The sequence below is a fragment of the Leucopleurus acutus genome (assembly GCF_964270905.1).
Source record: "Leucopleurus acutus genome assembly, chromosome: 12".
Lineage (NCBI taxonomy): Eukaryota > Metazoa > Chordata > Mammalia > Artiodactyla > Delphinidae > Leucopleurus > Leucopleurus acutus.
This window is the reverse complement of record NC_139154.1, coordinates 59,044,015-59,070,292: the sequence shown is the minus strand read 5'-3', so window position 1 is coordinate 59,070,292 and position 26,278 is coordinate 59,044,015. Positions and strand designations below refer to the sequence as shown.

Below are 26,278 nucleotides of genomic sequence, written 5' to 3'. Positions count from 1 at the left end.
AAGTTCAGGAATATCACCAGGATGTAAATACTTATGTAAGAGTCTTTTCTATTCAACCCAGAACTCGGTGAGTCTGACTGAGTTCTAATTCTGGCTCTACCACTTACTGGCTGGGAAACTTTATGTAAGATAACTTAACATCTCTGTGCCTAAGTTTCTCATTTGCAAGATGAAAATAATAATCTCACAGGGTCATGTGAGGACTAAGTGAATTAGCATTTATCAAGTGATTAGAACAATGCCTAGCATATAGAAAGTATGTAAGTGTTGACTTCTGCTATAGTAACGTCAGGGAGGTGAAGACTTCCCTCCTACCCCTCTTGAGTTCTTTTGGCTGGTCTAATAACTTGACACAAGACAGATTAATAGGAGGAGAAAAATATTTAATTCATATGCATGGAAGTCTAATAGAAATGGGACCCCTGAAGTGACCAAAGCAGGCTGTTTATGTATTATTTTTAGACAAAGAAACAATTATTTGTGAAGATTTAATGAAACAAAAGGGCTTGTGCTTGTAGTAGCAGACGAATGAAGAACTAACAAAGTTTGTTTATACAGCTTTCTTAGCCTTCAGTTCCCTAACTCTGGTGATAAGGATGCTTTCTATCTCCTCCCAGTAGTGGGAGGATACCTTCACAAGGGAAATTTAGTTCCTGCTTTCAGGGGGAAAGGAGGTGTCTTTTTCTTTCTTTCCTTCTTTGTTAATATCATTTCTTTTTACCGGCTGTTTCTCAAGTAACTTTAATTCAAGATAATCAATGTGCCATTGAAGCATATTTTGGGGTGGCCTGCCCTGCACCCCAACAGTAATAATAATCATAGTTATAATAATTATTATTTGGAATTTATAATTAAAAAAAAAACATTTTTTTCCTCCACCTCAGGCACTCTTTCGTGCATTATTTACTGAATTATTATTTCCTCAATTATTTTGCTTTAGTGTCTTTAACCTTAAACTACTTCCTTTTCTCTGCTTCTGGAATTCCTGTGATAAACATGTTAAGCTTCCTTTCTCACATGCTCTCCATCTCTTTAGATTTTGGCTCTGTGTTTTGAGTTATTCTTGGACATTATCTTAGAAACTGTAACAAGAGTCACAAAGATGTGCTCTACTTTATTTATTGAAATGTTTAGCTTTAAAATCATGGTCTTTTTTAGCTTTGGAAAATTGTGTATGTGTGTGCTGTATTTGCTATCTCTAGGAGCTCTTACTTTTTTTCACATGTTTATCTGTTCCCTCCAAAAGTTTCATTTCACTAGATGTGTGTTCTGTTTGCTCTATGTTCTCTCTAGGTTTTGAGGAACCTCCTCCCCTTAGATGTGTCATTATTTTTCTTTGTTGGCTCACTGGGGCTCAAGTGTGGTTAGTAAAGTATTTTAAATGCCTGGAATCCTGTAAGTGGTAAAAGGCAAGTGGATCTCTGGCACCCCTGGGTTTGGTAGTGTAAGGAGACTGTCAGCCATGCTCAGGCACTCAGTGAAAACTTTTCTGTGCACTGGTCTCCCCGCAGGTCCACAGATCTCTGAAGACCAGGTTTTTCCCTGATTCCAGTGGTTTCCCCTCTGGGTTCCAGTGCTGGTCTCTAATCACCCACCCAGCCCGTGGCAAGGAGACCTCATACTGGTTCCTTCTCCTGGGACCTCAGCAGAGCCCAGGGCATCGCTTAGCACCGGTTGCCTGTAGTTCTGAGCATCGCTTGCCTCAGAAGTAAGTAGCTCAGAGTTGAGAGAACAAGGAGAGAGCTATTTCCATATTACCACGTCCCCAGAATCCATGATTCTCTTTTTCACTTGATTTAAATCTTTAGCCTAAATTTCTTTTAGTAAGGAGAGAGGGATATGGTAACAGTTTATTTTTCCCCAAACTTCCAGTGATGTCACCACAGTTTATATTTACATATAAATTTATATAACCACCTACAAATTTGAAATGTTACCTTTATCTGATATAAACGTACAATTTTCAGAAATATAGAAAGTAAATGATCGAAAATATCCACAGATAATACTCAATGAAATTTTTCCCTTTTGTCAGTTTGTCCTGCTAGGACCGAAAGTAAAAATTGTTTCTCTAATGTGACCATCAACAAAGAAGGTCTGTTAAAGTAGGTGAGAAATAGCACAGCAGGGTTCTTTTGGGGGGAATGCAGTGGTGACCCACCGTGTAAGTGATGCCAGTATCCGGCATCGATCCAGGCCCCTCTTTGGAGCTTGGTACCCGGAGCAGTGCACAAGCAGCTCAACCTCAGGTAGGCCAGTGCCACGAAAAATGAAGCTTAAGTCTGGGGTCGTTCGATCTTTTTCGTGTTTACTATAAACTGTTCTTCCTATATATCATAACAAGTAAGGAAAACCAAGTTCTATAAATCTCATAAGCATATGGAAATACTTCTCTGCTTCTGCCTGTGTACCCAAATGTCATGGATAGAAAAGGTCCTACAGTAAAATAGACACTGAAAGATACTTAAGGTCAAATTACCTCATTGAACAGGGACCATGGGGGAGAAAGAACACAGTGTTTGGCACATTTTAAGATCTTAATAAAGATTAGTTCTCATACCACTATTAATCTTAAAGTTGCCATTTAAATCATTATCCTTTTTGTGACTCTCTGCCCCTTCATGGGGGACCCGTGTGATACTCTCCATAATTTCATGCCAGGGGAAAGTCTCTCTCTCTTGAAGGACATTTTGTTTCTTTCCATCAGGTACCCCCTGATGTCCTGGCTGTCCTCTGAGCGTTCTGCCTCCTCTGTAGACAGACCAAGGGACCGCTGGGCCTGGAGGTGGGATAGGCGTCCTGCTTGGCCTCGTCGCCCCTTCTGCCCCCAGATCTCTCACTGCCTTAGAAGCGCATGCCATCAGATTATCCCGGTGTCTACAGATCTCTTCCTATCTTTTCTCTAATGGTTGAGACCATTTCTCCTGCGTAATTCTTTACGACCTCAGTGTCCACTGTGTAGTCTGCTCCCTTAGTGCCTTGGCTTCCCTACCTCTAACGATCTGCCTTAGTCACATCCTAGACTTTGTCATACCCAGAAGGGTATACCTTGCAAAATCTCAGATTCAAGGATCCTGCTGTTAACCTTCTCTTTCGCATTCACTTCCTCTTGGGCCCTAAAGCAGTTCTTTAACCCCGTGGGACCTCTAGTAGGCGACCCTACTCACCACCTGTCCTCAGCCCCCTTTCACAGCTTGGATTTTATGTTCTATCATTACAGCCATTTCTTGCCCATACTTTGAATTCTCTTACTTCTTAATTGACTTAAATATTGGAATCAGAAGAGAACTTGAACATGTTCTTCCCACCAAGTTTACCGACATTGGAATCTACGCCCTCATACTTTGCCTGGTCTTCATTATAATAAATGAACTGTCCTTGTTTCACTCCATTACTTGTGTACTGGATTCCATTCCCTCTTGCCTACTTGAGGACTTTTTTCTCTACTAGGTCATTCCCATCAGCATGTACACATCTTGCAACTTAAAAAAGAATTAACCCTCTCCTGAACCCACATGCTCCATCAGCTACCACCCCCTTCTCTGCTTCCCTTTACAGAAAAACTTAAACCAGTTGTCCATATTTGGCGTCTACTTCTTCTCTTCCCACTCTTTCTTGTGCCCACTTCCCTCGGGTTCTCATCGCCAACACTCCACTGAAACAGCTCATCTTGCTTACTCTACTAGCATGTGGACACTGTCATCACTCCTTCTTGAAATGGGTGTTTCCACTTTGTTTCAGGACCACTCTAGGTTCTACGTCAGGATGTGCTGCTGTCAGTGTGCACTGCTGAGTATTCATCTACCAAATGTCTGTACTTAGGAGATCACCGGCGTCCAGCCCGTAGACTGCTCTTTTCTAACTTCTCTTGCTTCCTAGATGGCTTATCCAGTTTTGATGCTTTAAATACCATTTACAAACTAACAACCACGGTTCCCAAATTTATATCTGTGGCCTGAACCTCTCCTCTGAACTTCAGATGCTTAAGTCCACTTGACATCCATGCTTGGTCTAAGAGGTATCTCAAAATGAACATGTCCAGAACTATACTCTCGTCTCCTTTGTAGCTTTTCCTCCCCAACACTTCCCAGCTCAGTAACAGGCAGCTCGTCTTCCTGATGCTCAGGTCAAGAACTTCAGTCACTTCAGACCGTTGTCATTCTTTAACACGCCACATGCAATCCATCCTGTTGGTTCTACCTTTAAAATATACCCAGAATCCAACTACTTCTCCCCACTTCCACCAGCGTCACTCTTTATTCAAGCCACCGTTATCTCTGCCTGGATTCCCTAACTAGCCTCCCTGTAACACTCTTGCCCTTCTGTGATCCGTTCTCAACAGAGCAGCCAGAATGATCCCTTTGAAATGTAACATCGTGTTACTCCTGCTTACTTTCCCTCCCACAGCTTCCCACCCTTCAGCATAGAACCAGACCCCTTGTAACACCTACGAGATCTGACGTGATGTGACCCCACCCCAGCCCCACTGCCCAGATGGGAGAGTTCTTAGTTTTTTCTCCGCACTTCCTGTTCTCCTCTCAATTACAGATAGGATGACACTTTCCTGGCCCCTTCAAATTGTGTGTGTCCTGTGACTGACATGTCGGTGGAAATGATGTATGTCCCTTCCAGATGGCACCTTTAAAAGCCAGTGCCTGATCTGTCTTGCTTTCTTTCCCTCTGCCACAGCGGTGGCCATGCTCCAGGTGGCGACCACTTCACTGTTTGACTTGCTGAGAGAGGAGCAGAAGCCCCAGGTGTCATTCTGGGGGCTTGGAGCCTGAGCTACACAGTGTTTTCAACCTGTAGGACTCGGTGGCTGTGACTGCACACGGTGTAATGCAGCCCACCCTGATGGAGTAGTCTGGCCACCTCTCTGACGTAATCACCACCTTGCCCCTCTCGCTCACTGTGCTTTGGCCACACTGGTCTCCTTCCTAATCTTTAAATGTGTCAAGCATACCAGCACTAGGGCTTTAACTACCTGAAATTCCTAATGAAGTATAGAAAGGAGTCTTTACTCTGAAATATTGATTCCTCAAGTGTTAGGTTTCTTTTATATTACCTATTATACTAGATTTAATGATAGCAAATCAACATTTCTGTCTATAGGCTGGTGCAGTTGTTTTAGATCCAATGTGTGGACTTGGAACAATACTTTTGGAAGCTGCTAAAGAATGGCCAGTAAGTTCTAAAGTTTGGTAAACCAGGCAATGTTTTACGTTAATCAGTGTGTGTGTGTATTCACTTACCAATTATTTACAGGTAGACTGTCTATTTAGGGATTATTTTTTAATTATACAAGTTGCTATATAACTGTAATAAAAATAGACTATGAAGGGTTAATTAAATTGCTGTGTTATTTCTTTAAATACTGTGAGAAATTTAGGAAAATATGATAGAAATACAATAATTAGTCATGACCTAGATTATATAAATCCCTAAATTCCTTAGACATTTGTAATTGTAAAATATTATTAACAGTTTTTAAAATTTTAACAAAAACTTCTGTTTTTTGCCCATGAATATCATTTTAAAGAAATCTACTAAATTTGTTTTAACCTGAACTAACAAATCTATTAATTTCATTTTCATCATTGAAAATGCAAGTAGATTTTCTTAACTACATAAAATATGGGTTTATTTATACTTACAATATGAATTTCTTCCCTCACAGGATGTGTATTACATGGGTGCTGACGTCAGTGACTCACAGTTACTAGGTGCCTGTGACAATCTGAAAGCTGCAGGCCTCAAGGATAAAATTGAGTTACTTAAAGCCTCTGTGATAGGTAAGATATTAAAAACGCAAACATCTGGGGTAAATGAACATTTGCAAATACGTTTAGAATCATAATATAAAACAAGACTCACTTTTCATATATAAAGGTTGAATTGTTTATACCCTGTAATATATCTGTGGCGCCAATACTCAGTTTACTTCCAATATGATAATTGTAACTTTTTAATTCTTCAAATGATTCGTGATCAGGAACGGTATTTATGTAGTTTCCCTAAGCATGTAAGTAAAAGCATGCCTTCTTAAGATGTGTTTGTTGCATCTGAGCCATTTCTCACATCATAACCAGGGATCGCTTAGTGTAGGTGTAAAATAAACAGAATAATAGCTCTGTGGATTCTTTCAGATAAAGTATATGAAATGTTTTGAATTATCATACCTTCTCCTGTCTCATTGGACAGTATTGCTGTGATATAGGGAGTGAGGTGACCAACTATCCCAGTTTGCTAAACCAGTACTACTTTCAGGGCTAAAACTGGGAAAGTCTGGGGCAAAGCAGGACAAGTGGTCACGCTGTGAGGTAGAGGGAAACCATTACTCCCAGTTTACTGATGTGGAATCAGCAGCAAGAAACATGATGAGGAATCAAGTCTGTGGAGTCCAAAATAATATTTCCCTAAGGGCCAAGGTATTTAGACTGTTCGAGAGAAGGCTCACATTCCTTCTTTTTTTCCCTTAGTGCACCTTTCTCTCTTAAAAGTGACCACATTTAATTCCCAGCTAAGAAAATCGTATTCTCCTGACATGAGAATGAGAGAATAGGTGGTAGGTAAGTCCCAGTATTGAATCTGTAATCTAGAGGAACAGAATATTGTTTAAACAAATTTTTATTATAGTAGAAAAGTAGTAGAGATGAGTTATTAACAAGAAGAAAATATTAGGATAACTTTTATATAAATGCGTAATAAAGCAGTGTCAGAGAAGAAACTGTACTATTGATTGAGATCGCATAGTTGTTTGCTATCAATGACTATCTTTTCAACCTTTCTGTCAAGGTTTTTAACGGGACTCTGCGCATAAGACACAATTTTCTAGAGGAAGCCAAGGGGTGATTAGACTGAAATCAAGTTTTCATATACCCTAAATTCTTTAAGAAAGCTATTTTTTTGAGACCTCAAGAAAAATGGAATAGCTCTATAAGTTGTTCCAGAGCAGTGGTTTTTCATACCCTGTACAATCTCCAAAGTGCCTAAACAGCATGAGGAAGGAAGTACTGATTTGCCCATCAGAACGTTGCTGCGCTCCCAACTCCACTTTCATCAGTTCTCATGCTTGGGGCATTTCCCATAAGATTTCACTTTAAAATCAAGTATAACTGCTCAACTGTTATTAAAAAAAAAAATTTAAGAAGAAAGTTCTCTATGACACCAAATAGCCAAATAAATCCTACTTTTTTAAAAGATCACTCTAACTGCTGTGTTAAGAAGAGACAATAGTAGGGCAAGGATCGGAACAAAGAGACTAGTTACAAGACTATTGCAATAATCCAGGTAAGAAATGGTGGTGGCTTGGGGCAAAGTGATATTGGTGGAGGTGTTAAGTAGAGGTCAGAGATATGTATATATATTTTCTGAAGGCAGAACCAACAGGATTTGCTGGTGGATTAACTATGAGCAAAAGAACAAGGATGACTGAGCTTTCTGACTTGAGCAGCTAGAGGCTGGAGTTGGGGAAAACTGCAGGCGGAACAAGTTGGAGTTTGGGGCCTGTTCAGTTCCACGTGATGATTAGATACCACATGGAGAAGATGTCAGTGCAGTAGGTCAGTATACAGACCTGGAGTTTCTTAGGGGAGAAGATAGCCATCACTAGTATAATAACATTTAAATCCATGAGATCACCTAGGAAATAAGTACAAATAGAGAAAAGAGAGGCTTTCTCTGAGGATGAGATGCTTAGAGTTCTGGAGGGTGAGAATCTAGTAAAGGAACAACCAGTGATGAGAAGGTAAGAGAGAATCTGAGGAAGAACCATCAGCTGTGTCAGATGCTGCTGGGCGGTGAAGCAAAATACGGACCGGCTGTTTCCGTGGAGCAGCGGGAACATAGACCTGCCCGCCTGAGTGGGTCCCGGAGAGAACGGGGAAGGTAGCCTGCAGACGGCTGGCCCTGGTCGTTCTTTTGGGCAGTTTGACTGGTAAGGGGAGCAGAGAGATGAGGCAGTAATAGAAAGTGGTGAGATTAGGGATCAAGCAGGGATTTTTTGCAGGTAGAATTCACTTTTTTTAAAAAAGTACAACATGTTCTTATGCTAAAGAGAATGAACAGATAAACAGGAGAAACTCAACAGTGTAGGAGAGAGAGAATTGCTCATCTGATAACACTCACAGCCCCCAAGAAAGGATGGGACGCAGTGCACAAGTGGCAGGACGGGCACTCCTGGTGACGGGAAGGCAGAGCGCATGAGGATGGAAGTTGTAACAGGTCACACCAGACCAGGTGTGGCCACTGTAGTGCACATTCCCTCAGCCTTTGTTGAGGCTGGATATTATCGTTCTATTAGGATTTTTTAAACTCTTTACAAATCTGGTAAAAATTTGTAAAATTTACCTTTAATTACTAGTGCGATAAACCCTTTTTCACTTTATGTCATTTGTAGATTTTTCTTTTGTGAATTACTGGTTTTCAAGATAACTTTCTGGAGGAAAGAATAAAACATCTGTTTTAAATTATTTTAACATCACAGCCTTTTAATATTAAAAGTCAGTCTAGGGGGGATTATATATCTTGTGTACATAGGGGCCAATATTAACTATTTAATAAGTACCCCTTCGTTGCATGCCTCTACTTTAGAGGTGGACATTCTAGCTAGATACAAGTGTTTATTTTCTTTTTTTTTAACAACTTTATTCGAGTATAATTGCTTTACAATGGTGTGTTAGTTTCTGCTGTATAACAAAGTGAATCAGCTATATGTATACATATATCCCTATATCCCCTCCCTCTTGCATCTCCCTCCCGCCCTCCCTATCCCACCCCTCTAGGTGGTGACAAAGCACCTAGTTGATCTCCCTGTGCTACATGGCTGCTTCCCACAAGCTATCTATTTTACATTTGGTAGTGTATATATGTCCATGCCACTCCCTCACTTCGTCCCAGCTTACCCTTCCCCCTCCCCGTGTCCTCAGGTCCGTTCTCTACGTCTGCATCTTTATTCCTGTCCTGCCCCTAGGTTCATCAGAACCATTTTTGTTTCTTTTAGAGTCCATATATATGTGTTAGCATATGGTATTTGTTTTTCTGTTTCTGACTTACTTCACTCTGTATGACAGACTCTAGGTCCATACACCTCATTACAAATAACTCAATTTCGTTTCTTTTTATGGCTAAGTAATATTCCATTGTATATATGTGCCACATCTTCTTTATCCATTCATCTGTCAATGGACACTTAGGTTGCTTCCGTGTCCTGGCTATTGTAAATAGTGCTGCAGTGAACAATGTGGTACATGACTCTTTGTGAATTATGGTTTTCTCAGGGTATATGCCCAGTAGTGGGATTGCTGGGTCATATGGTAATTCTATTTTTAGTTTTTTAAGGAACCTCCATACTGTTCTCCATAGAGGCTGTATCAATTTACATTCCCACCAACAGTGCAAGAGGGTTCCCTCGTCTCCACACCCTCTCCAGCATTTATTCTTTGTAGATTTTCTTCATTAATTTGGTTTTACCTTTTAAAGCTCTAATCATAACTACAATTTAGAATTGTATTTCTACCCAAGGATCTCACACCTCTTACTATAATGAGAGTACATATGAACTTCAGAATCAAACTGAGTATAAACCCTGGATCCACTGTTATTTCTTCACTGTGGAGCCTTCAGCAAAACACTGGACCTCTCTGTATTTTCTCATCTATGATATGAAGCTAGTACCTACTTCATAGGGCCGTAGTGAGAATTTATTACGTAACTACATGGAGTCCAGTGTCTGACACACAGCATGAATTAAAGACTTCTGTAAGCATGGATACATCTAGGAACATTAGTATTCAATGAAACTCCTACCGTGATTTGTGCTTTTGCAGAATCACTGTCTTTATTCTTTGTGTGCATTAATGGCCTTATTTTTTTCTACCTTTTTAGTAACATTCACTTTATCTTATAACCCTCTACTAATATAAGATGAGATAATCCTTTAAATGCAGAATTTTTGCACGTGTTTATTCGTAAGTTTTAATCATCATGAAAATTTGGAACCAAATGAATATTATGTTGCAGGCTGTCTTAGGAAATAATTAGTCACTGATTAGGCTTTTTTTAAATCTACAGAAATACTTAGATTCTCGTATAATATATATACAGATTTGAGCAAAAGAAACACACGAATGATTAACTAAAATGACAAAAGTATAGGCAGGTGAAAAAAGGGGAATGTTTTCACTCCTTCTAACTAGACATTCTGTAGCCTGTCACATTCAGTGGACGAGTGTATAATAAGATTATTGGTAATAACCGTGCTTTGTTCTCAGTCACATGTCTGCCTTCGTCTCTACACTTGTAGATATCAGGCATATGCTTTTTTCTACACCCGTAAGCTCCCCATAATGTGGTGGTTGCATTTTGTTTCTTATTAGTGTGAGTTTTCCTCTAATACCAGTCCTGCCCCTGCTCACCCGGCCCTCGGTGTTCTAGTCAGGTGTGTTGTGACTCACACCATATCCTGCAAGATTCATGAAGCTGCCAGGATGCCCTGGCATTTGGGGAGTCAGGGGGAAGTGTAGGAAGTGATGGGTTAGGTGTGTGTGAAATATGTGTGGGAAATAGGGGGTAAGAAGCTCACCATAGAGTTTGAGTGTTTTTGCTACAATGGCTTTATGGTTTATCATAAGTATAAATCCCTTTTTATTATTTGGTAATGCTACTATTCTGTAACAAACTCTTTCAGCAGCAGTTAGGTTTTAAAAGTGCATATTTAATGAAAAAGTTTATATTTCTCAAGAAAGCTGTTGATGAACAGATAACTTGAGTAAAATGTTTATTACCATTTATCATCCACTGTGAGGGCCATGATGATAGCACTAATCCAATGAAACAAATCTGTTCATAGAAGCATCTAGCATTTACTTCAAAACTTAGTCATTATTTTAAGGAGACTGAGCCAAAACTAAGTATTTATCACATGCAGCTGAAAGAACTGCATTTAAATATCACTCTGTGAAGCATGACTTTTCATTTAGATCAAGTGACCACTCTTCTAAATTAATTTTGCTCATTTTCAATTCCAAATTTCCTTATGTACATAAATAAAGTGAAGCTATAGCTATTAATATGTTGGCTCTATCAGCAGAAGACCTCTGCAGAAAGGTAAATGTTGCCATTTTTGTATCCGTGTCATCAGATGCTCCAAAAAGATCAGCTAAGTCAATTCCAGTAGTGGTTTAGCTTTTTTTCCCCCAATTCTTGGAAATTTAGGAAGTTTTTTCTGTCAGAGATGAAACATCTTTCATTATTTTGAATGCTGCTGTAAATTCAGCTCAGCACTGCATGTGTGTCTGTTTATGCATTATTTGGTGGACCACAGCATCATGGTGAAAATTAATGTTCTTATTAAATAAAGTAACCTGTGAAGCAGAAATGTACTTGGAATTCGACATGGTACCTACATAATTCATAATTACCTCCAAACAAGCTGTGATGTTCTGAATTGAAATAGAAACTTATCAAAATAACAGACTTTAAAAAAAAAATTTTAATATACGCAGAGTAACTGAACTGCAGGCTATCTGTGATAAAGATGGTTGAATGCAAAAAAAGTAATTCAGCATGACCGTACACGCTTTATTTGCTTGCCCATCATTAGGTAGGTTTAAAAATGTTTAAGCCTTTCAAGAATATAAAATGGGAAAAAGACAGTCTCTTCAGCAAGTGGTGTTGGGAAAGTTCGACAGCTGCATGTAAATCAATAAAGTTAAAACACATCCTCAGAGCATGCACAAAAATAAACTCAAAATGGCTTAAAGACTTAAACATAAGACACGACACTATAAAATTCCTAGAAGAGAGCATAGGCAAAGCATTCCCTGACATAAATTGTACCAATGTTTTCTTAGGTCAGTCTCCCAAGGCAATAGAAATAAAAACAATAACAAATGGGACCTAATCAAACTTACAAGTTTTTGAACAGCAAAGGAAACCATAAAAAAAAAAAAAAAAGACAAAAAGACAACCTACGGAATGGGAGAAGATATTTGCAGATGATGCATCTGACAAGGGCTAAATCTCCAAAATATACAAACAGCTCATACAACTCAACAACAAAAAAACAACCCAATCAAAAAAGTGGGCAGAAGACCTTAATAGACATTTCTCCAGAGAAGACATACAGATGGCCAGTAGGCACATGAAAAGGTGCCCAACATCACTAATTATTACAGAAATGCAAATCAAAACTACAATGAGGTACCACGCCACACTGGTCAGAATGGCCATCATTAAAAAGTCTGCAGGGCTTCTCTGGTGGCGCAGTGGTTGAGAGTCCGCGTGCTGATGCAGGGGACATGGGTTTGTGCCCCGGTCCGGAAAGATCCCACATGCCACGGAGCAGCTGAGCCCGTGAGCCATGGCCGCTGAGCCTGCGCGTCTGGAGCCTGTGCTCCGCAACGGGAGAGGCCACAACAGTGAGAGGCCCACGTACCGCAAAAAAAAAAAAAAAAAAAAAAAAAAAAGTCTGCAAACAACAAGTGCTGGAGAATATGTGGAGAAAAGGGAACCCTCCTACACTGTTGGTGGGAATGTAAGTTGATGCAGCAACCATGGAAAACAGTATGGAGGGTCCTCAGAAAACTAAAAATAGAATTACCATGTGATCCAGCAATCCCACTCCTGGACATATACTTGGACAAAAGTATAATTCAAAGAGATACATGCACCCCTATGTTCATAGCACTATTCATAATCGCCAAAACATGAAGACAACCTAAATGTCCAACGACAGATGAATGGCTAAAGACGTGGTACATGTATATACAATGGAATATTACTCAGCTGTAAAAAAAAGAATGAAATAATGCCATTTGAATCAACATGGATGCAACTAGAGATTACCATACTAAGTAAAGTAAGTCAGAAAGAGAAAGACAGGGACTTCCCTGGTGGTGCAGTGGTTAAGAATCCGCCTGCCAATGCAGGGGACATGAGTTCAAGCCCTGGTCCAGGAAGATCCCACATGCCATGGAGCAACTAAGCCTGTGCACCACAACTACTGAGCCTGCGCTCTAGAGCCCCCAGGCCACAACTGCTGAAGCCCGCGCACCTAGAGCCTGTGCTCCGCAACAAGAGAAGCCACCACAATGAGAAGCCCACGCACCACAACGAAGAGTAGCCCTCACTTGCTGCAATTAGAGAAAGCCCACGTTCAGCAAAAAAGACCCAATGCAGCCAAAAGTAAAATAAATTTATTTTTTATAAAAAGACAAATACCATATGATATCACTTATACGTGGAATCTAAAATGTGGCACAAATGAACCTATCTACAAAACAGACTCACAGATCAGACTTGTGGTTGCCAAGGGGGAGGGGGGAGGGAGTGGGATGGACTGGGAGTTTGGGGTTGGTAGATGCAAACTATTACATTTAGAATGGATAAACAACAAGGTCCTACTGTATAGCACGAGGAACTATATCCAATCTCCTGGGATAAACCATAATGGAAAAGAACATAAAAAAGAATGTATATATGTGTATAACTGAGTTACTTTTCTGTACAGTGAGATTGGCACAATATTGTAAGTCAACTATACTTAAATGTTTTAAAAAATGTTGAAGCCTTTGAAGAATTACTTTGTAAATCAGCCAGGGTATCTTATAATTGTGCTATAAACTTTCAAAAATAAACAAGTTGCCTGATTGCAGTTGCATTTTTTTCAAAATTCATTGGAAATCTGTAATCAAAGAATTCAACAAATGGAGTGCCAAAAACCTTAAGTTTTTGAAAGTTTTGATGAATCACAGTTATTAAAAACAAAACTGGACATTAAAATCTATCCCTACAATCACCAAGGAAGAAATGAACAAATTAAAAGTGAGAGCTCAATTATGCACAGTATTTATTCTGAAATTTGTAAATACACCTTGGGTATATTATAGGAAGAATCTTCTGATGGCTTCCTTAATTTTAATTGGATAAATGTATATTCTAGAATGGAACGGAATGAAATTGAGAAGGCTTAGATTTTATAGCCTCTAAATTTGGCATAACAATTAAAAGAATGATAGAGACAACTTATTTGCATTTTGTGTTGTGAAAATATTTGTCAAAGGCACTCTGAATGGAGAGACTGTGAACCAGAGGGCTGAGATATTTACACTTTCCCTATGAAAAAAAATAGAATTGAGAGTCTCCTCCATATAGCAGAATTTACTCTGAGCTCTACCGTACTATCAACCGTAAAAATGAAACTTTGAAGAATGTTGCAAGCAACTGTACGAAAAAGTTTAGAAGTCCATATTTTAAAAAAAATACTGGGCTTCCCTGGTGGCGCAGTGGTTGGGAGTCCACCTGCCGATACAGGGGACGCGGGTTCGTGCCCCAGTCCAGGAGGATCCCATGTGCCGCGGAGCGGCTGGGCCCGTGAGCCATGGCCGCTGAGCCTGCGCGTCCGGAGCCTGTGCTCCGCAGCAGAAGAGGCCACAACAGTGAGAGGCCCGCGTACCACAAAAACAAAACAAACAAACAAAAATACTACCTTCTTCTGAAAAATGCCAGTGATGACATGGTATTAGAGCTGATGCATCTAAGAAAAGAAACTGCTCAGCATTATGAGTACAGACCATAAATAAGTATTTCACTTATTTTTAATGTTAAATAATATTTTAAGTTTTTATTTAAAAAAAAAAAAACTTCAGGGCTTTCCTGGTGGCGCAGTGGTTGAGAGTCCACCTGCCGAGGCAGGGGAAACGGGTTCGTGCCCCGGTCCGGGAAGATCCCACATGCCGCGGAGCGGCTAGGCCCGTGAGCCATGGCCACTGAGCCTGCGCGTCCGGAGCCTGTGCTCCGCAACAGGAGAGGCCACAACAGTGAGAGGCCCACGTACCGGAAAAAAAAACTTCACTAACACAACATTGTAAATCAACTATACTCCAATAAAAAAATTATTTAAAAAAAACTTCACTATGCCAGATATGTTATTTTTTAGGTTCACCATAATAATAAACCAATTTGTTAGACAATAAGTATCTCAAAAAGTATATAATTTTATTTCTAACCTCTTTGTTCTCAAAAATGTTTCTGTTTGCTATAATGGAAAAGAATCTGGAAAAGAATACATACATATATTCTTTTATATATATATTTATACATATATAAAAACTGAATCACTGTGCTGTATACCTGAATCATTCAATCAACTATACTTCAATAAATAAATAAATAAATATTTCTCTTTGGACTATAAATTAAATGGTGACCAGATCCAGATGCCAAACTACATTTTCCATATTCAAGACTCATTATGGATTAAGAAGACAGATTGAAACTTCAGCTTCATTGAAGTATTTGTATTCTCTTGTATTTAATGAAATCAGAAAAAGAATAGTATAAATAAAAGGGAAAAATTTCACCAGCAGCAACCAAATAAGGAAAGCGCATAATCTAATGCAATAAACTTCAAAATCTGGCCGTGATGGAAAGAAACAAAGTGGTACAGCAATAGCCAGTGGAATAGTGGCTACTTACAAGGTTACTGAGGCAAAGTGGGACCCACAAATATCACACCCAACCAAGATGTCATTTTAGTATAGAGATATTTTCAAATATAAAAAGGTTCAGGCAACATTTCACTAATAAGCACTTTTGAGGGGGGAAAAAAATTAATAAAATCCAGATATTTAAGAGATGAACCAACTGAGGAGTAGAGAAAGCCAAGGTAAAATGGTCATGAGGATTGGATCAAATATACAACTAATTTTGAACACTTGAGAATTACAGGACAGAATGCCATTGTTATAAACCTGGAGGATGGAAAGAATAACAAACAGAAGTACAATTAAAGAAAATAGAAAAAGGGTGTGCCCAATTTTATAAAAGTGCTCAATTTACCTTGTCTCTTGTCTAAGTAGACACAAAGAAAGATATCTTAAAGGCTCTTAAAACCTTTTGGAATAAAACATCTTAGGGCCATAATCCTGGTTTTAAGCAGTTCTTACTCATTTTTCTCCCAGAAGGAGGGAGTAAATAGGACAGTTTTTGTTCAAGACATACCAGTCTTCTAAAATTTTTTTCATGTTCTTGAATCATCCTGCAGAGATGTAAAAAAGAGATGATTTTTTTACTTGTTTGTTTTGAGTTCTGTTTCTATTTCAGAATTTTATCTCCTTAATTACAAACTCTTTGTTCACAGGCAGTTTAAACATTTAATAATTTAAAAGATTTTACTGCGTGTTTAATCTTACGGGTCAACTGCTCGTGATTTTCGGAGTTTCTGCATCAGAAACTCTGGAGGCGGGGCCAACAGTCTGTTCCACCAAAGCCCTTCAGTCGATTCTGATATGCACTAAATAGGTTTGGCTGGGGGCCCCGAGAGTTTGCATTTGTAGTTCCCAGGTGATACTGATGCTGCTTCTCTAGGGACACACTTTGAGAACCACTGCTAAAGGGAAGGTGAGTTAGAAAGAGGCCCATCTGGAAGTAGTTGCCCCCCCTAGGCCTTTGAGGCGCTGTGACAAGGACTTGCGAAGTTCTGCAGAGCTTCCCTGAAGGATTCTGACCCACTGGTCTCCACCTGGCTGTCATCTCCTTATACACCTCAGAGAGGACACTGTAAATAATGACAATAGCTGACAGTTACTGAGTGCTCTTTACATGCCAGGCACTGTTTTACATACTTTCCGTGAGTTCCTCGCTTGTTAACTTCTGAGATGGGTAGTCTTATCCCATTTTACAGATGAGAAAACTGAAGCAATAATTTCCCAAAGTCGCATAGCTAGTAAGTGGCAGAGCCAAATGCAAGCTGTCTGACGCCAGAGGCTACACAACAAAAGCCACATCAACGAAAGTTCAGATTATTTTATGTTCTATTGGAAGATAACACCACTCAGTTCTAGAACTTTGTAAAAAGTTACTCTCTTCTATCTCGAAGTTTATTCCTTCAGCTTCTAAAATGATTAAAAGCAGTTCGGCAAATTATATGGTACAGAGTAGAAAAGTTGCAAATAAAAATAGATACCAATCAGAAGGGGAAAAAATGTTACCAAATCTGAAGATGGGCAACTCATGTATGTGCGCGTTTAAGTAGGCAAAAGACTTGGGCTCAATCTCAGGAGTAAGTTACTGCCTGGTTCCTCATGTAGAAACGTTTGATAACCATGTCTGTACATTGTCTTCAGTAGTTTCACAAAAAGTATAGTTAACAGTGTTCAAATGGATGTGTCCCATATCAGTAACCTAAAACCAAAGGCATGAAGTCAAAACGTGACATGGAGAAAAGATTTCCTGCCTAGTCCGAACAGAATATTATCCTGTTACTTGTTTTCTAACAGCCTGCTCTTCTACTAATCTCAGGTAAGGTCAGAGCTAGGAAAGATTAGCAAGTGTTCATTAGACTCTCCCAGATAACAGGATTTTTTATTTTGTTTTTAAATCTCCCGCCAACAAAAATTTGTATTGTATTCAGATAGCAAAGACTATTTAAATTCTATTGCGTTTCTATAGAATTAGATGCTTTCCAAAATAAAAATGGTTATCTAACTTAGTTTAGATGGTGGTGGAAGTAAAATAATTGGAAAGTGAAAAGTTTACTCAGAAAATGTGGAAGTTAAGATTGGGTGTAGGTAAGATTACCTTATGGTAATCTGATTTCTGAGAATAAGATGTAAAGTTGAGAAGGAAATTTAGATTTGATAATCAAACACTGTATTTTGTTTTAGAGATGGTATTCATTTTGTTGATTATTGATTGTTTGGCCTTTTCTCTAGTCTTAGGACTTACGTAGATGTTCTTAACCCTTTTAGTCTCCTTTAAAACCACAATGAAAGCTATGGGCCACCTCTCTTAAAAACAAATAGATCATGCAAAATTTTATATATGATCATGAAAAGAAAAATGAAAGTTATAGGACGTAATTTTGTAAAAGGTCTTTCTAGACATCCTAATATATTTCTTCTTGGATCTAGTAATTATCTATTCATGTAATATGTTTAAAGAGTTGAATTTTCTGGTTAATTTAAAATTCTGCTTATGTCATATTTTATTATACCATTATAAAAAAACACTTTTCAAAGAACGGAATACAACAACTATGCCATCTATCTTTGGTGATTATGAAAGCCTTTCAGGATCTTGTAATTCCTTAGAAACAGCATTAGCAACCCTAAATTTTATTTAATATGCAAAAATAATCCAGTGTACTTCAGTTTTCTCATACTTAGGTTGCAGATGTTTGAACTTACTGTCATCAGATTCTCTCATTTTTGTGTTTCAGAATTGCCACTGCCTTCAGAAAGTGTCGATACTATTATTTCCGATATTCCATTTGGGAAAAAGTTTAAGTTAGGAAAAGACATCAAACACATTATACAAGAAATGGAAAGGTGAGTTGTTGAATTTATTTCCACAATTTTTGAGCTATGGGGCATTTAACCAGAATGTATTTTAGCTCTTAAGATTTGATTGCATTTTAGTAATTTCCCAATTTTTATAGCTTAATTTTCTGAGGTTTCAAATCAGAAGTTTACAATTGAAATAGTTATTCTATATCATCATACTATAAGTTTATTCAGGAAAAGATATTAATTTTTCATTACTGCCTGAAATTTGAATATGTAAAACAATGACATATTTCAGTTTCTGAGCTAGTTAATTTACGTATTTACTTCTAATTCTCCCCAAAACCCTACCTCCTTTGTGTTAATCCCCCACACTTCACTGGAGAGAACCTGGGACCCAGAAAGATGATCTTTCTCAAGATCACAGAGCTACTAAGGAGCAGAACAGAATTTACGTACAGTACATTCAGTCACATAGAATGGACACTTTCATTGTTGATTGTTAAACGAAAATGCAAAGGTGCTATTCATGTAGTGATTCTCAGGTCAACCTCAGGGAAAGTATTTCTTGGAGAGGTTCAAACAGTGAGGCCTGAATATGTATCTTCCTGATCATTTCAGTTGATAAAAGGGAGAACCTTTCACAGAGGAAAGAAAGGACATGGATAAGGAGTCAGTTCATATTAAATTGTCCCAACTGAGCATTTGATGGTGCAAGGTAACATACACGGTCCAGAGCCTGTATGTAACCCTGTTGCGCAGTTACCTAACTCATGACATCACCTGGGCTCTCAGCACCTGTAATTCAGACATTTCCTGAGCTCCTATATCCCCTTATATGTGCCTGACAGCATATTCCCCTCGAGATTTTGTAACTCTGACTTCATTTTAACATCATTTCAGGAGCTTCTGAAAAATACTGATGCCCATCCTCCACTCCTCCCCACCGAGGCTAACTTAACTGGTCCAGGGTAGAATCTGGGCGTTGGTATTTCTTAATGGCCCCCCAGGTGATTCTGTTGTGCCACCAGGGTTAATAAGCACAGCCTTTGCTGGCGAGGTAACTCACCAGGTATACTATGAAGACAGCTCGTTGTGAGATACTACTCTGGGAGCATGTTACACTTAATATGGAAATTTACAGTTAACCTGAACTTTGCACCAGAGATGGTGGCTTAGCCTACCTGACGATCTAGTGCTGTGTATTTTAAACATTTCCGCAAGTCAGTGGAGGGCAGTGTTTGGAGTAGACAGTCTTTTCAGCTTTAGTAAAATTAGACCAGCCTCACTTTCTCTACACCAGTTTTGGTTTTTGTTCTAGGTAACTGAAAATGAGGCAGTGATAGATATGACTGCCCTCACATTGTTTCAGGAAATTTAAATCTTTACCTGAGAATCAGGAAGACATTCAAGATTTCCCACATAATTCAGGTGCCTCCATAGAGTCAGTTCAAAGTTTATGTATTTGTACATAAGGAACTTTCCCTGCTCCTGTGACCAAGCTTCCTTGCCACCTGCCCTCAGCCTTTACCGTTTGGCCTTCGACTTTTCTGGTTTGAGGTTTTATACAGGCCGTGCAGTGTAATGTAGTGGTGAAGATCACGGGCTTTGAAGCCAGAATACCTGGGCTGTAATCTTGGCCCTATTACTCAATAGATCTTCTGTCACAGGCACGTTGCTTAACCACCCTGTGCCTAATCTTTAAATAATAATACCTACTTCATAGTATTGTCCTGAGGAGTCAGTGGATTTAAAGCTCTTAGAACAGTGCTAGGCACCTAGAAGGGCTGTTAGCTCTTTTTTAGTGTAAACCACTTCCAATGCTTTGGGAAAGTAGATGGGGATGTATATAAATATATATAAGTACACATACCTTTTTTTCCCAGTGGTTTACCAATAGTTTAAGACTCCAGATAGAAAATGGAAGGGAATGGAGGGGGAATTGTGTTAGTAAAAATAAGAAAAAGTACAAGAGGTCAGTAAACCTGTTTACAATAGGCAATGGAAATAGTTGGCCCTGAATGTCAAACAGCACTGGATTCTTCAGGAAAGAACATGCAATCAGAATTTTAAATTCCCAGACAGATAATTGCTCTGGTCAATTATTTCCTCCTTCAATTTATTTCAGCAATAACAATTTCACGTACGTAAAGTGCTTCAGAGAAGTATAATATTTGCGCTTTCCTCTCAAATACAACCATGTAAAACAGATGAGCAAAATTAGAAATTAAACTTGCTAAGCTTCAAGGAAGAAGTCACTACATCCCCAAAAGACTTGAGGTGGATTCATGGAAGAAACCTGATTTCAATGAAATTTAGAAATTTGCAAAGAATAAAAAAGGAGACCGCACCATGTTTTATACATACAGATATTCAACAAGTATTTCTTGAGTAAATAGTGAAGCAAAAAGCGTGTTCAAAAAACAGTGAGTAGGACTTCCCTGGCGGTGCAGCGGTTGAGAATCCCCCTGCCAATGCAGGGGACACAGGTTTGAGCCCTGGTCCGGGAAGATCCCACATGCCACGGAGCAGCTAAGCCTGTGCGCCACAACTACTGAGCCTGTGCTCTAGAGCCCACCACAACTACTGAAGCCCACGCGCCTAGAGCCCATGCTCCACAACGAGAAGCCACCGCAATGAGAAGCCCTCGCACCGCAATGAAGAGCAGCCCCCGCTCGCCGCAGTTAGAGAAAGCCGGCGCGCAGCAACAAAGACCCAACACAGCCAATAAATTAATTAACTAATGTTAAAAAAAAAAACAAAAAACCTCATTAAAAAAAAAATGAATATACCAGACTGCTTGGAACAGAGATTAGTGGTAGAAGGTTAAGGCCTAATGCCTTCCAAGTTCAAATAATTTGGGTATTTGTATCACCTACCCCTAGTCTTGCAGGTTCACATGCAAAAGAGAAATCTCTTTTGTGTTGTTTGATACAGATTTTCCCCCAACTTATTGACCACATAATTCTTGGGTTTTTTTTTTTTAGCAAGAAATAATCTCTCATACTACACTAGTGTTCAGAGGAGTACAATTTGGGAAATGTTGCTTTATAATTTCTGAATAGCTTTCTTAGTAAGAAATTATGTGTATATGATCATGGAAAGTTGCCTAGAAGAACATTTATCAAAAATGTTCATCTCTGAGTGGCAGGATTTCAGGTGATTTTTACTTATTTTCTCCATTATGTGAAAAAATTTATAGTAAATTAATTGGTGAATGTCCTGCTAGACATTATTCCATGGACATACACACAAATAGATAACATGTTTTCAATTCTAGCCATACATAAATAGGATCATCCTTAATTTACTGCACTGTATAACCTTTTTATTTTCCACTCAAAAAATATGTCATGAGAGCTTCCCTGGTGGCGCAGTGGTTGAGAGTCCGCCTGCCGATGCAGGGGACACGGGTTCGTGCCCCGGTCCGGGAAGATCCCACATGCCACAGAGCGGCTGGGCCCGTGAGCCATGGCCGCTGAGCCTGCGCGTCCGGAGCCTGTGCTCCGCAACGGGAGAGGCCACAACAGTGAGAGGCCCGCGTAACACACACACACACACACACACACACACACACACAAATATATATATATATATATATATATGTCATGAATCTCCTTTCTGATCAGTTGTTATAATGTACCTGATACACCATTACGTAGCCCGTATACATAATAGGGATGAGCATTTAGGTGACCCCCACTTTTTCATTTTAATAAAGAACAACGCTCTGAACATCTTTGCACCAGTTTTTCAAACTTACTGTGATAACCAAGTTACTTAAAACCACGGTGCCTTAGTTTCTTCATCTGCAAAATGGCTGTGCTAACAGAATATACTTGAATTCTGAGGATTAAATGGTATATAATACAAAGCATTTAACACAGTGGCTGGCACATAATAAGTACTCAATAAATATTAGCTGTCACTGCCATTATTGTCACTGTTATTATATTACTGCTTCTGCTTCTGCTCTTATATCTTAGAATAATTTCCTAGAAGTGAGATTGCTGGGTCAAAGGTTACGTACATTCCATATTTTTGATACATTATTGTTAAACTACTGTCAAAAAAGTTATACCAATTTTTGTCTTTGGGAGTACTTATTTTCTCCTAAATCTTGCCATCCTAAGTATGGTAGTCTTTTTATTTTTGTTAATGTGGTAGGTAAAAAATTATATCTCATTTATTATCTTAATGATGTTTTCTCCTGTGTGTTTAGAGATACTTGTATGGTTTTTGTTTCTGTCCCCTGGCACAGCCACATCTGTCCTCATCTCACCCCCTCCTCTCCCAGTAGCCTGGGTTTATCCCCTTGGTTCCTACCTCCTCAAGGATCGTTCTCTGCCCACTTCTCATTCTTATCTTCAACCTGTTCATCTCCTCATTCTTTCCAGATCCAGCCATCCCTTCCCAGGACACTTTTATGGCCTTGCATATCCACCCGCTGTACTAGGCACTGGGGCTTTGGCTGTGAACAGGACAGAGCCTCTGCCCACGTGGGGCTGGCACTCCAGCGTGGGAAGACAGATCATGAATAAATCAACAGGATAATTTCAGATCATGATTGATACCATGAAGGAAACTAAAAGGGACATTTTTGCCAGAGAGTGACTGAGAGAGAAGCAGTGGCTACCTTAGATAGATGCTCAGGAAAGGCCTCTCCAAGGAGATGGTGTTTGACCTCTGGGACAAGGGAGTGGGTGTCAGTGCCACACAAACAACAGGGCTGGACGTCCTGATGTGAGAAGGGAGGTTGGTGTGTGGAAAGCATAGTGGGCAAAGGGAAGCAAGCAAGTGGGAGTTGGGAGTTTCTTTGACGTATAATGGAAGAGAGAGAGGTCTCAGGGATTTGCAGTTGTGTCCTGTGTGGAAACTGGGAAGGGGAGGTGGGGAGATGGCGACAGGAATGGGAACCAGGCCTGTCGGGTTGCGCTAGTTCAGGAGAAGCACGAGCGTAGGCTGAAGTGTGATGTCGTTTGGAGGCGGACTAGTCTAGACGGGCTGCCTGTTTAGATAAGGGAAAGCTGCTTAAGCTCCTGACGTCTTTGCTGGGCGTGGCGGGGGGTTCCCGTTAAGCCTTGGTCCTCTAGCTGCCGCCCGGTTTCCTTACCTCTGCAGCCAAGCTTCTCCAAAGAGAAGTCTACGCTCGCCATCCCTGCTTCCTCACCTTCCCGCCCCCCATTGACTCCGACAGACCAGCATTGGCTCCTGCCCTCGACTAAGTCACTAATAACTTCTCATCCCCTCGTCGCTTGTTAGTCCCGTAGCATTTGACGCTGTTGGGACTCCTCATTCCTTTCTTGAAACTCTACTCTTCTGGCTCCCATGACATCACCGTGGTCCAGACTTTCTCCCAGGCTGTTTCATGGGCTCTTCCTCCTTCCTTGAATGTTAAGTCTGTTCCTTGGCCCCTTGTCTCTCCTCTCTCTGTTCTGCCACCGCAGGTGATCTCGTGCCCCATTATGGCTTCATCTGCCGTTTACTGCTGGAAACTGTGAAATCTCCACCTCGAGCGCTGGCCTTTCTCATCACCTGCAGGCTGGACGTCCAGCTGCCCGTCGGCCCCCAAGCTCGGCACGTCACAAACGGAGCTCTTGCCCTGCCCCTCCTCCCGGCCCCCTCTGACCTGGCCTTGAGCTGAAGCACTTCCAGTGCCTCCTGTTCTCCGCTGCTCCCTGTCTTGGCTCCTTTCTCGGCCTCCAGCGCCCCCCTTGCTCTAGTCCCGCCCTGTCCCTCGGCCCGGCCCACGCCTGCGTGTCCTTCACACCTGCTGCAGGTATTCTCATCCCCTGGGGATCTTCCCCACTCTCAGTGCTGGGTGTGGGCCCCACCTAAGGTGCTCCCACAGCACCTCACTCTTTCACTCTTCCCTTGCCTCTTTCCCACTGGTCAGTCCTCTCTTTAGCAACTCAGGGGACAGTATGTCCTTCATCACTTTTCCCACAGAAGTGTCCTACGGACTTTGGTCAGATGATTGAGAAAATGAATTCTCCTCCACAAGCTGACATTTCAAGGTCTTCCCCTCTTTTTCTGATCTTCCCTTTTGCCCTTTCTTTGTTCATGTCCTCACTCCTTCCTGGTGACTTTCTTCTGCCATCAGCCTGCTGCCTTTCACATGCGCCAATTCCTCGGGATTCTTTCATTTGCCTTTTCCTTTGTGCAATCATTTATTAAACTGTGACTACACATTACTTGGAGGCTTGCTTTTTAAATAGAGTAAAAATAGATAATTAAAGCAGATTTGTACTGGTGATTTCATAATTACTATAATGAATATGCATTATGGAAGATACCACCTAATTATCAAAATCCGCACATTTAAATAGATAAAATTAAATTTCAGATTAAAAACACCAAGTATTTTAAACAAAGTGGGATTGTGTGTTGTCTACAAAGGGGGAAATACTCCCACCAATTACCATTTTTTTTTTGTCACAGAGTGCTTCGCGTTGGGGGGACCATCGTGTTGTTGCTTAGCGAAGATCACCACAGGCGCCTTAAAAGTTGTGAAGAGAGCAGCGTCCCTTTGAATTCCAAGGGCAGCCGCACGGATAAACCTGAAAGCACAGAGAGCTTGAATCCTGAAGAAAAAGCTGCCATATCAGAGCCAGCGTCATCTTCATTTGCAGCCAGTAACCAGGAGTGCTTGGACAGAATGCCACCATTCGGCTCTTTGGTGCCAGTGGAATGCTACAGAGTTAGCCTTGGAAAAACAGATGCGCTCATATACAAATATAAGAAGTCGCACTCCCCTGGGCAATAGCGGGCTTGCTACTGTGAGCCACGTTCAAGTCCTTGTACGTCGGCTGTACAGAGTAGAAGATGGTTGTCCCTGGAATCTTGACAGTGCCAGAGGCTTCCAAGTAAACAGACTCCCCTAAGACAGGGCGGTGGCTGCTGGACACCTGTTCTTCATAAGAGCTTCTGTTTTACACTCTAAAGAGTGTTTCTGACAAAGAACAACTAATGGATATTTGAACTAAAGGACTCTTAAACTTCGCCTTCTGTCGGAATATGAAAAGGTCTGCTCTGCTTGCACTATTTATGAGCAGAAGATTCAACCTCAAAGCGAAAGTTTCAGAGGCTCAGCATAAAGTATATCTCACTCATCACAAGTTTAGTAATATTTTCACTGTCACATTGTTTGAAATGTAGAAACTTGTATGTTTTGATATCAACTTTCTTTTGATATTAAACTTGATTTTTTGCACCTGTCATTTTCTTCTCTGTGGGAACGAAAATAACTTTTATCTGCAGTACATTTTATATGTCCCACATTATGTGAAACATCAGTGGGAATAATAATACGAATTAAGCCAACATCCTCCCACATGACGGAAGATAAACTTCGTATTTTTTGTGACAGTATTAATAGTCACCTCACTGTCATTTAATTTGAATGCATTCCTTGTGTTCACTACTTAAAGAAACAGGAAACTGATGAAAGATATGATTTCGTTCTTTTCAGTAGCCCAATGTAGTGACTTAGCTTTGTGGCTGCCTTAGTACCATCTGAACAACCTGTCCACGCTGGGGAAAACTCTCACCTTGTGAATCCCACCTCTCCAAAACAGAAGCAGAAACTTGTTTTCCAGCTAGGGTGTGGCATGTAACCTAGGCCCAGTGTCAAGGTCCACTGGTCAGCGTGGGGCGAGTGTGGCACAGGCGATACGTGGAATTTTTGCCTGGGAGCACCTCACAGTGGGCCCAGTGGGACTGTAGCCTGTCACATGTTTATACGGTAAATATTTATTGCAAACCTCCTATCTGCCAAGGCACTGTTCTAGGCCCTTGGAGCATATCAGTGAACCAAACAGATCCCTGCCCTCATAGGACTTAAATCTAGTGGGGGAGACAGATAAGAAATGATAGGCACAACAGGTAATTTATTTGATAGGTTAAAAGATGAGGGGCCTTGCAGAGGGAGCAGTGATTAGGGGCGCACAGGAGGATGGGGACAAGTGTTTTGCATTCTTTTTTTTTTTTTTTTT

The 26,278-nt window shown here is 40.3% G+C and overlaps 1 protein-coding gene across 2 annotated transcripts in view; it reads left to right on the top strand.

The window, feature by feature from the left end:
- The window catches only part of THUMPD2 (THUMP domain 2 tRNA and snRNA guanosine methyltransferase), a 45,643-nt gene extending 19,992 nt beyond the window's left edge, over positions 1-25,651 (top strand). For both annotated transcript variants that reach the window (XM_082851875.1, XM_082851876.1), the window contains 4 exons: positions 5,113-5,184; positions 5,678-5,792; positions 18,221-18,329; positions 24,726-25,651. In XM_082851875.1, the coding sequence (XP_082708001.1) occupies positions 5,113-5,184; positions 5,678-5,792; positions 18,221-18,329; positions 24,726-25,050 (621 nt within the window). In that variant the 3' untranslated portion in view covers positions 25,051-25,651. The remainder of the gene's footprint in view (positions 1-5,112; positions 5,185-5,677; positions 5,793-18,220; positions 18,330-24,725) is intronic.
- Positions 25,652-26,278: the final 627 nt, after the last annotated feature.